Source organism: Nomascus leucogenys, chromosome 22a (genome assembly GCF_006542625.1).
Source record: "Nomascus leucogenys isolate Asia chromosome 22a, Asia_NLE_v1, whole genome shotgun sequence".
Taxonomy (NCBI): Eukaryota; Metazoa; Chordata; class Mammalia; order Primates; family Hylobatidae; genus Nomascus; species Nomascus leucogenys.
The window spans coordinates 48,935,900-48,946,145 of record NC_044402.1 but is presented as its reverse complement, the minus strand read 5'-3'; the positions used below and the strand labels follow the sequence as shown (position 1 = coordinate 48,946,145).

At 41.2% G+C, this 10,246-nt stretch overlaps 2 protein-coding genes across 2 annotated transcripts in view; both read left to right on the top strand.

Annotated features, from left to right (window-relative positions):
• The first annotated feature begins 5,730 nt into the window (after positions 1-5,730).
• LOC115832465 lies at positions 5,731-6,968 on the top strand. Its single transcript, XM_030803633.1, has one exon. The coding sequence runs from the start codon at positions 5,754-5,756 to the stop codon at positions 6,180-6,182; it is 429 nt and encodes a 142-aa protein (XP_030659493.1). The 5' UTR covers positions 5,731-5,753; the 3' UTR covers positions 6,183-6,968.
• Positions 6,381-10,246, top strand: part of LOC100588975 (zinc finger protein 436-like) — a 31,109-nt gene continuing 27,243 nt past the window's right edge. Inside the window, 1 exon segment of the mRNA XM_030802285.1 lies at positions 6,381-6,599. Within this exon segment, the coding sequence (XP_030658145.1) occupies positions 6,381-6,599 (219 nt within the window).

The window sequence follows — 10,246 nt, the reverse complement described above, 5'->3', positions numbered from 1 at the left end:
TCACATTGCAAAATACAATCAGTATTTTTAGGGGACTGCTCAACAGTCCCCTAAAGTCTTAAGTCATTCTGGCATTAACTCAAAAGTCCCAAGTCCAAGTCCAAAGTCTCATCTGGAGATGAATTTATTCCACCTGTGAACTTGTAAATCACAATTTATTTACTTCCAAGATACAATGGAGATGCAGGCATTAGGTAAACACTCCCATTGTAAAAGGGAGAAATCAGCCAAAAGAAAGGGACTATAGGCTCCATTCAAGCTTGAAATGCAGCAAGGCAGTCATTAAATCTTAAAGCTCCAAAATAATCTCCTATATGTCCCACATCTAGGGCACAATGGTGCAAAGGGTGGGTTCCCAAGGCCTTGGGCAGTTCCACTTCTGTGGCTTTGCAGAGTTCAGCCCCACGCTGCTCTCCCAGGTTGTTGAGTGCCTATGGCTTTTCCAAGCACAGGGTCTAAGCTGCTGGTGGATCTACCATTTTGGGGTCTGGATGGTGGCCCTCTTCCCACAGCTTCACTAGGCAGTGCCCCAGTGGGGACCCTGTGTGGGGCCTCCAACTCCACATTTCCCCTCTGGACTGCCCTAGTAGAGGTTCTTTAAAGGGGCTCTGCCCCTTACAGCAGGCTTCTGCCTGGACACCCAGGCCTTCTCATACATCCTCTTAAATCTAGGCAGAGGCTGCCAAGCCTCCTTCACTCTTGCACTGTGCATATCCACAGGCTTAACACCACATGGAAGCCACCAAGGCTTACAGCTTCTACCCTCCAGAACAGCAACGTGAGCTATACCTGGGCCCATTGGAACCATGGCTGGAGCCTAAGCAACCAGGATTTAGGAGCAGCCTCCTGGAGTGGTGCAGGGCAGTGGGACCCAGGATCTGGCCCTGAAATCCTTAAATCCTCAAATCCTCCTGGGCCTCTAAGCCTATGATGGGAGGCATCACCTGTTAGATCTCTGAAATGTCTTTGAGGCCTTTTTCCTATTTTCTTGACTATTGGCACTTGGCTCCTTTTCAGTTATGCAAACCTCTCTAGCAAGTGGTTGCTCCATGGCCTGCTTGAATTTCTCTCCTGAAAAAGCATTTTTTTTTCCTCTGCAAATTTTCCAAACTTTTATGCTCTGCTTCCCCTTTAAATATAACTTCCAACTTTAAGTCATTTCTTTGCTCCTATATCTGAGGACAGATAGACTGTTAGAAAGAGCCAGGCTACATCTTCCTTTGCTGCTTCAAAATTTCTTCTGCCAGATACCCTAAATCAACAGTCTGAAGTGCAAACTTCCACAGATCCCTAGGGGAGGGGCGCAAGGCAACCAAGTTCTTTGCTAAGGCATAACACACATGACCTTTGCTCTAGTTCCCAATAAGTTCCTCATTGCCATCTGAGACTTTGTCAGCCTGGACTTCACTGCCCATATCACTATCAGCATTTTTGTCAGAAATATTTAACCAGCCTCTAAGAAATTCTAAACTTTCCCTCATCTTCCCATCTTCTGAGCCCTCCAAACTCTTCCACCCTCTGCCTGTTAGCCAGTTCCAAAGTTCCTTTCACATTTTTAAGTATCTTTATAGCCAAGCCAGCTCCTCAGTACCAATTTGCTGTATTAGGCCATTCTTGCATTGCTATAAAGAAATACTTGAGGCTGGGTAATTTATAAAGAAAATAGGTTTAACTGGCTCACAGTTCTTCAGGCTGTACAACCATGGTGCTGGCATCTGCTCAGCTTCTGGGGAGGCCTCAGGGAGCTTTTACTCATGGTGGAAGGCAAAGGGGGATCAGGCACATCACACGGCAAAAGCAGGAGAAGAGAGAGGTGGAGAGGCACCACACACTTTTACACAACCAGATCTCATGAGAACTTATGCATTATCACAAGGACAGCACCAAGCCCTGAGGTATCGACCTGTAAGATCCAATCACCTCATGTCAGTTCCCATCTCCAACATTTGGGATTACAATACAAATTGAGATTTGGTGGAGACACATATTTAAGCCATATCATACTATATAGTGCAAGAGTCTCAAAGTGTAGTTGTTTTTTCATTTCAAATAAGCTTATTATATATATACAACTGTATTATGCATTAGATGTGTTTGTGTATGTGACACATATGATAGACACATACCAACTCCACTAGGGAAACTTTCTACCTAGAAAAAATGAAAAAAGAACTTGTGAAAGGAATCTAGCTTGGAAGTACAGTCTCTAGAAATAGCCTTTCTTTGGGCCTGCCTATTCTAAGAATTGTATGAATATTGACTCATTTATTGTTCAAAATAACTCTGAGGGGAATTATTATTATTCCTGCAATACAAACAAATAGTGTGAAGTACAGAGAAGTAATTTGGCACAAGGCCAAGTAATAAATTCTAGATTCAAACTCATTATACTATACAGTATGTGTTGCTTCTCAACAGACAGGGAAAGAATGCCTGAATCACACTTTCTGTTTAGGGGCCTGTAAATGGCCAAGAAACTAAAGTCCACTGATGTCAGAAGGTTTTCAGCATGATCTTGACTTCAGAGTGCTGTAGGGGTATAGAGAGTGAGTGCCTCCCAGAGCCAGTCCCTGAAAGGCTGCAGTAAATCTCAGCCACACTAACAGCCCTATCTATGTAACCTATGGAGTAAAGTCTCTGGCTTTGGCTGGTCGTGGTGGCTCATGCCTGTAATCCCAGCACTTTGGGAGGCTGAGGTGGGCAGATCACCTGAGGTCAGGAGTTTGAGACCAGCCCAACATGGTGAAATCTCGTCTCTACTACAAATACAAAAATTAGCCAGTCGTGGTGGCATGCACCTGTAGTGCCAGATACTCAGGAGGCTGAGGCAGGAGAATTGCTTGAACCCAGGAGGTAGAGGTTGCAGTGAGCCAAGATTGTACCACTGCACTCCGGTCTGGGTGACAGAGAAAGACTCCATCATCTCAAAAAAAAAATAAAATAAATAAAGTCTCTGGCCTCCACTGAAGTGCAAGTGGCATCCTCAGCACAATTCAGGGAAACATCAGATAGAGGCCCAGAGCTATAGGCACTGACTAGGTAATCTGGATTTTGGTTATAGCTCCATTGGTAGCTATATAGAAACCAGGGAAAAATAAACAATCTGGTTTTGTGTCTCCTCACCTGCAAAATGAAGATGCTGGGCTTGATTGGTCCAAAGCTATCTGATACCTAGTAGTTTAACTTTAGATCCCAAACTTTGAGGCACATAGCCATCTGCCTAGACTAAGGGGAGAGAACCAGAATGAATCTACTCTTTTTCAAATCCTCAGAGACATGTAAGATCTCAAGGTCCATGTTTCAGATGAAACCATGCAAGAAATAAGCCAAAAAAAAAGCCTGTGTTCATTAATCATCTAATGATGAATTACAGTGAGGGAGTGTTGAAGACATTAAGGACAGTCAACAGGCAAATAAAGAATAGTCCCCTTGGCAAAATTTGGCAGACTCATCTAAGAAGGGAATTTCCTTTAAAAGAGAGATAAATGTGTCTCTGGTTGGCAAGATGAAACACACTTTCAGAAAAGAGGGAAGAATACTTAACTTATGTGGAATATGGATCTTATGGAGAGGTAGACAGTTGCCTTTCCATCTTCTGCCTCCTCTTGGTTTTATTTTTAATGAAAGGCAGAAATGGGCAAAGATCATAGTCTAAAGCATCCAGAACCTCTGTCTAGTAATGTCCACATCTAGCCTGTTGAATGCAACCCTAAGGATTAAGAGGTAAAATGATTGGGAGGCCGAGGCAGGTGGAACACCTGAGGTCAGGAGTTCAAGACCAGCCTGGCCAACATGGGGAAACCCCATCTCAACTAAAAATACAAAAAAATTAGCTGGGCATGGTGGTGGGCACCTGTAATCCCAGCTACTTCAGGAGGCTGAGGCAGGAGAATCGCTTGAACCCAGGAGGCGGAGGCTGCAGTGAGCCAAGATAGTACCATTGCACTCCAGCCTGAGCAACAAGAGCGAACCTCTGTCTCAAAAAAAAAAAAAAAAAAAAAAAAAAGTACAATGAATGCCCCAAAGTAATCCCATCTCCTCTCAGATATAAAGAAAAAGACAATGGACACTTATGTCTGGGTTTCAAGTTCATCTTTTATGATAAAAGACAGATCTGAGCCAATTCTAAACTTTCTCTAAACCCTTTAGGTGATCCAGCCTCTTTGACGTTCTCTTCATATGGGGTATGAGTTCAAAGACACTATGGCACTAGTCCCCTTACTTCTTCCTGAGGGTCAAAATAGAAGACAGATGACACTGCTTACAGCTGCGCTTCCTTGGTCAAGTCACTTTTCTGAAAAATCTCGTCCCACATTATAAAACACCATTACTAGCATGTGCTTGTCTTTTCTCACAAAGCTTTCATGAATACTGCAAGTTAAACTATGGCAAAACATTTACAATAAAGAATATCATATATAGTATAAGGGAGATGATGCTATTGCTGTGCTCATCTCACATCAATGAATTTGAAAACCGTGATGGTGTATGTTTAAGGAAAGATGCTGTCAGAGGATTTATGAGGCTCCCTTCAGCAGCTGCTGCTCTAGAGCATGGAGAGATGCATTCTTTTTCCTGGCTTTGGAGGATGTATATAAGATGGGAAAGGGAAGTCTAGTGGATGTGACAAAAGTTTCAGGGATAGCCCCCAAACATATTTCAGAGAGGCCAGGAAGTTAGGGCTATACCTTTATCCAGAGTCCATCCAAGGGATTCCTCCACCATGATGTGGAAAGTTGACTCTCCTTTTCTCCTTTCTTCCTCATACTTTCATTATTTGAGTCACCTTACTGCTCTCTGGATACTGTATCCCCACAAAATCATTATTCTCTTAAGTGGTCACAACATGCTGCAGCCCTAGCCAACCTGGTGGTTTGCTATTCCTTTAAGTGATTCTAACTTTCTAGCACTAACAGCGCTGGCCACCACTGTTACCCTAATTATCTAAAATTCTTTTGACATTGCCCATCTCTCCTATAATCAATTCCTGATCCAGGGATAATTCTCCTTTATTTTCTACCCCCTTCAGAAGGAAGAAGGTTTTGATGGGTCTGGAATAGGGCTTCTCTGGGTGCTTTGTTTTGTGGCACTAGGTTGATTGCTTCCTGGAGCCTTTGCCAATCCACAAAGCAATCAGCAGAAGTGCCTAGACAGCCTCAGTTTAACCACAGAATAGAGAAAATCTTGTCCTACCAAAGGTGATCTTCAGGTAACAATGTTCACAGAGATTGGCTCAAAGCACAAACTCACACATAAAGCACAAACTCAAACACAAAGATCCACAGTAACTGTCAATACACCTACAACAGATAATTTAACAACTACTTTATTCAAGTACCAAACTTCATCATCAGAAACATAAACTAAGGACTGGCACTCACTAGCCTCTGTAACTTAAGCAAGTACTTCTCTTTTTTTTGGGGGGGGGCGGAGTTTCACTCTTGTTGCCTAGGCTGGAGTGCAATGGCGTGGTCTCGGCTCGCTCCAACCTCTGCCTCCCGGGTACAAGCGATTCTCTTGCCTCAGCCTCCCAAGTAGCAGGGATTACAGGCGCACGCCACCACTCCCACCTAATTTTTGTATTTTTAGTAGAGAATGGGTTTCACCATATTGGCCAGGCTGGTCTCGCACTCCTGACCTCAGGTGATCCGCCCGCCTTGGCCTCCCAAAGTGCTGGGATTACAGGCGTGAGCCACTGCGCCCGGCCGAGCAAGTACTTCATCTCTGTGTGCCTCAATTTCCTTATCTGTAACATGGGGATAATAATAGTACATTACTTCATAGGGTTGATGCGAGGATTAAATGAGTTGACGCAGGTAAAAACTCTTGGAGCAGTGCCTGCACTCAGTAAGCACCTGGGAAACACCCCGGTACCGAAGCCCTCCCTCGCCCAGCTAGAGGGGAAGCAGGGAGCAACTCTGCTGTTTTTCATCTCCCAGGGATACACCCGGGGAAAACCACTGGCTGTCACTGCCGCAGAGGGACTAGGCTGTCCCGCCAGTGAGACGAGCGCTGGGGGCTTCTTGACCCCACGCCACGCGGCGTCCCAACCGTGGAGGTGCCTCCTGACCCGACCTGCAGCCAAACCACCCGCGACCCTTTCGCCCGTTTCCTTCGAAGAAACCGTGTTCCCGCTTTCCAGAACCTCCAAGAGCACCCACCTTGGTCCCGGGGCCCTATAAGCCCCACTCACCGGCCGCCTCCGGCCGAGTACCCCCGACACACCTCAGGCGGGTCCAGCACTTGGAGCGGAACCTGAGTGCGCGGGGCTTGGGGAAGTCGGAAGGATTAAAGAGAAACCCACGCGTCGAACCGCTGCTCCAACGCCCATCAGGTTTCCTAGGATCACAGGCACTCTTCCACTCAGACTGCTTCTGATCATGCTCTGCTCGGTGTGCGGGGCCAGTCATTGTCTGAGCAGTCGCCTAGACCTAAGTCTCCCGACGCGGACGACCAGTTGCAAAACAGAGACCACACTGAGAGTGGGCAACTTAGCAGCAGCGGTCGCAGCTCTGCGCTTGCGCCCGAGAGCCAGCGACAGCCGGGCTGTGCTGGGATACACTTTCCTGGAGGTTTTTGCAAAGCCCCTCCCCTGGTATGTGAGAGGCTGAGAGGTTGGTGCTAGAGGCAAGAGGAAGGGAGTCTGCGAGATACCGAAGACCACCTTAATACACTGCGAAGTATAGCCTAGACCGGTGGTTCATAGAGTTTTAAATAGCGTACACAAATAAATCACCAAGTGAGCTTGTTAAAATACAGCTTCACATGATTTACCCTCCGAGATTGACTCATTGGCCTGGAACATTGCATTTTCAAGGGGCATCCCAGATGATTCTGATGCAGGTGGTCTCTCCAGCCTGTCTGGAGAAACTGACTCCGTTGCACAATCTAGATGCTTAAATACTGTTAAATGCAAGACATGTCTCAAATTTCACCAAAAGAAAAAGATGAATAAAATCAGGACACTACCCTAATCTAGTAGATTTTTTTAAATTCCAGATAATTTTAATATAAGGTAATGAAGTTGCACAATGTGCCCTGGGAGTTCAGAGCAGGGGAAACTTATGGAACGAGGGACATTGGAGTGGTTTGACTAATGGAATATTTAATAGAAAACATACAGGAGGGCAACCTTACAAATAGTTGAGGAATTAGAAGAGTTAAAAGCATGTGCAAAACTGCAGGTCTGATATATGACAGCTGTGCACAAGTACCACAGAAACATCAAGTAAATATAAAGCATGAGCCATGAAGTACAAAGGAGCAGGATCCAAATTATAAAGCTGGAAGAAGCAGGATCCAAATTAAAAAGCTGGAAAGAATTAGATAAAATCTAATTTTATCATTTCCTATTTTTAAAAATTAAAAACACTTTCAAACTGTGGTAAACTATGCACAACGTTAAAGTTACAATTTTAAAGTCATACCGTAAAGTTTTTAGTGTATTCACAACAGCACGATCACTGTCTAATTCTAGAACATTTTCGTCATCCCTAAAGATGTGCATTGAGCAGTGTCTATTCCCTGCTCCCCACAGTCCCTGGTAACCTTTATTTTACATTATGTTTCTATGAATTTGCCTGTTCTAGATATGCCATATAAGTAAAATAATACAATATTTGTCTATTTATGTCTGGATTATTTTTAATTAGCATAAAGTTTTCAAGGTTCATTCATACTGCAGTATGTATCCTTCATGCCTTTTAATGGCTAAATAATATTCCATTGTGTATATGTGTGTGTTTATACATAAACAGTGTATAAATATACATACATAATATTTTGTTTATCCATTCATCTCTTGTTGAACACTTGGGTGGTTCCCGCCTTTTGGCCATTGTGAATAATGCTGCTGTGAACATTGGTGTACAAGTATCTGAGTCACTGTTTTCAATTCTTTGGGTATACACCTAGGCAATGAATTGCTAGATCATATGGTAACTCTGCGATCAGCTTTTTTGAGGAACCACCAAACCGTTTTCCATAATGGCTGCATCGTTTTACATTCCCATCAGCAATGCAGGAGAGTTCTAGTTTCTCCACATCTTTGCTAACACTTATGTTTTGTTGTAGTTGTTGTATTATAGCCATCCTAATGGGTATAAGCTTTATCTCATTGTGGCTTTAATTTGCATTTCCCTAATGGCTAGTGATGCTGAGCATTTTGTCATGTGCTTATTTGTATATCTTCTTTGGAGAAATATTTGTTGAAATCCTTTGCCTATTTTTGAATTAGGTTTTGTTGTGTTGCATGAGTTTTTATATATTCCAGATATTCTTCTTCAGATATATGATTTGCAAATATTTTTTCCCATTCTGTGAAGTTTTTGTCTCTTTTGATAGTGTCCTTTGATGCATAAAACTTTTTAATTTTGATGAAGCTTAATTTATTTATTTTTATCACCTGTGCAATACTTGAAAATTACATTGTCTAATAAAGATTTTTATGTTTTCTGCTGAGAGTTTTATAGTTTTACTTCTTAAATTTAGGTCCTTGATCCATTTTGGGTTAATTTTTGTAGACGGTGTAAATACTACAACTTTATTATTTTGCATTTGGATATCCAGTTTTCCCAGCACAGTTTGTTGAAAATACTGTCGATTTCCCATTGAATGGTCTTGGCACTTGTGGAAAATCAATCAATCAACCGTATATGTGAGGTTTATTTCTGGGCTCTCTTTTCTATTTATTGGTCTATATACCTATTCTTATTCCAGCACCACACTCTTTAGTTTACTGTAGGCTTGTGTAAAGTTTTGAAATTATGAAGTATGTGTCTTTAAACTTTATTCTTTTCTTCAAGGTTTTCATTGGTTATTCAGAGTAATTTGATTTTCCATATGAATTTTAGGATGGGATTTTCTATTTCTGCAAACAAAGGTTGAAATTTTTATAAGGAATATATTGAATCTGTATATCAAATCGTATTATCATCTTATCAATAGTTAGTCTTCCAACCCATGAGCATGGGATGTCTTTCCAATTATTTAGGTCTTCTTTAATTTCTTTAAGCAATATCTTGCAGTATTCAGTGTACAGGTCTTTCACCTCCATGGTTAAATTTATTCCTAGGTATTTTTATGCTATTTCTAATATGTATATATTCATTGCCATAAATTCCCCCTAAGCACTGCTTTCACAGCATTCTATAAATTTTGATAAGTTGTGTTTTCATTTTCATGTAGTTCGAAGTATCTTTTAATTGCTCTTGGCATTTCTTCTTTGACCCATGTATTATTTAGAAGTGTGTTGCTTAGTCTCCAAGTATTTGGGAGATTTTCCAATGATCTTTCTGTTATTGATTTCTAGTTAACTCTGTTGTCATCTGAGATAAGTCATTGTATGATTTCTATTCTTTTAAATTTGTTAAGGTATGTTTTACAGCCCAGAACATGGTCTATATTGATTAATGTTCTGTGTGAGTTTGAGAAGAAAGAGTATTCTGCTGTTCTTGGATGAAGTCTATAGATGGCCATTATATCCAGTTGACTGATGATGTTGTTGATTTCAACTATATCCTTACTGATTTTCTGCTTCCCGGATCTGCCCATTTCTGATAAAGAATTTTTGAGATTTCTGTGATAGTAGATGCATCTCTTGCTTCTTGAAGTTCTATCAGTTTTTGCCTCATGTATTTTGAAAGTCTGTTTTTAGGTGCATACATATTAAGGATTATGTCTTCTTAGAGAATTAACTGCTTTCTCATTACATAATTCCCCTTTTTATCCCTGATAGCTATCCTTGCTTTGAAGTCTGCTCTGTCTGAAATTAATATAGCTACTTCTGCTTTCTTTTGATTAGTGTTAGTATGGTATAACTTTATTGATTTACTTTTAATCTATGTGTGTCTTTATCTTTAAAGTGAGTTTCTTGTAGACAACATACATTATTTCTTCACAATCTCTGCCTTAAAATGGTGCATGTAGACCACTGATGTTGAAAGTATTATTGATATAGTTGGATTAATATCTACTATGCTTATTAACTGTTTTCTATTTGTTGCCTTTGTTCTTGTTCTTATTTTTGTCTACCACTTTTTTCTGACTTTTTTTGTTTTAATTGAACCCTTTATATGATTTTATTTTTCTTTTTTATTAGCATATTAGTTATACTTCTTTTTTCTAAGTGGTTAATCTAGAGTTTGCAATATATATTTACAACTAATCTGAGTCCACTCTCAACACTATAAAGCTTCATGGGTAGTATGGCAAGTACCTTATAATAAAAAAAAATTCTTTTTTTGTT